The following is an 877-nucleotide window of genomic DNA, read 5'->3' as shown; positions in this document are numbered from 1 at the left end:
GTGATCATGTTTGGGGTAAATGGTGCAAACCACGACACTTGCTTCATCAACGGACTCAACTCGAGGACGAGGACGATGTTGACGATAATGATGCTGCTGGTCTTCCGATATCAGTAGTCGATCTCGCCGTAGCTCCTTCGGATGGGGTCCAGAGGTCCACCAGGCGCTCCTCAAGAATGAACCTTTCGGGTCGGCCAGTGAGGTGAATCACGTGAGCGTTAGCCGTACCGATGCTCTTTGTATTTCTGATCGTCCTCAAAGGCTTCCTCATACGTCCACCCGATATTCTCAAGGCACTTGATGCAGAAACACACTCTGTGAGGAAATACGCATATGGTCAACTACGTGTGCTGGAGAGAATACGAAAACACTGGGGGAATTCTTATTGATTACTCAACACTTCAACTCGAACTGTGTGAACTCCTGAGCTCAGCTGAGGAAAGCGAACATATATTTCTCCAACACTGCAAGCAGGGGGAGCAACCAGGAATCGAACCCACGACTGACCTTATGGAGTGCATTCCAGTAGTCATAATAGTGTCTTCCTGTGGACCGAGAACAACATTAACCAGAGACTCCAGCAGCAGAGCCGCGCCCGTTCGCCCACGGAAGTTCGAACCTGAGCGGACGATATATTAAAAGTCGATTGAGACTATATCTGGAATCACAAGCAGTGTTGGAATATATGCTCGCTTTCCTCAGCTTTGAACTTTGGAGTTTGCTCAATAATTAGAGAAATTCACATACGAACTTGGGATAGGAGTATACAGAAGCCATTGAAACTTCCTCGAATTTCCTCAGTTTTGTCACCACACATGTGGTTGACCATGTGCATATCTTGCCACTTCGACACAAGACAACATTTGTTGACAACAAC

At 47.2% G+C, this 877-nt stretch overlaps 1 protein-coding gene across 1 annotated transcript; it reads right to left on the bottom strand.

The window, feature by feature from the left end:
• Positions 1–218: 218 nt before the first annotated feature.
• Positions 219–829, bottom strand: Pmar_PMAR028076 (yippee protein, putative; the record flags this gene model as incomplete). The annotated part of the gene is made up of 3 exons (XM_002774339.1): positions 219–315; positions 508–619; positions 748–829. The coding sequence occupies 3 exons, from the start codon at positions 827–829 to the stop codon at positions 219–221; spliced, it is 291 nt and encodes a 96-aa protein (XP_002774385.1).
• Between the last annotated feature and the right edge of the window lie 48 nt (positions 830–877).

This window comes from Perkinsus marinus, assembly GCF_000006405.1.
Source record: "Perkinsus marinus ATCC 50983 genomic scaffold scf_1104296958268, whole genome shotgun sequence".
Classification (NCBI taxonomy): Eukaryota; Perkinsozoa; order Perkinsida; family Perkinsidae; genus Perkinsus; species Perkinsus marinus.
Note: the sequence above shows the minus strand (reverse complement) of the source record. Positions and strands in the feature narration are given on the sequence as shown.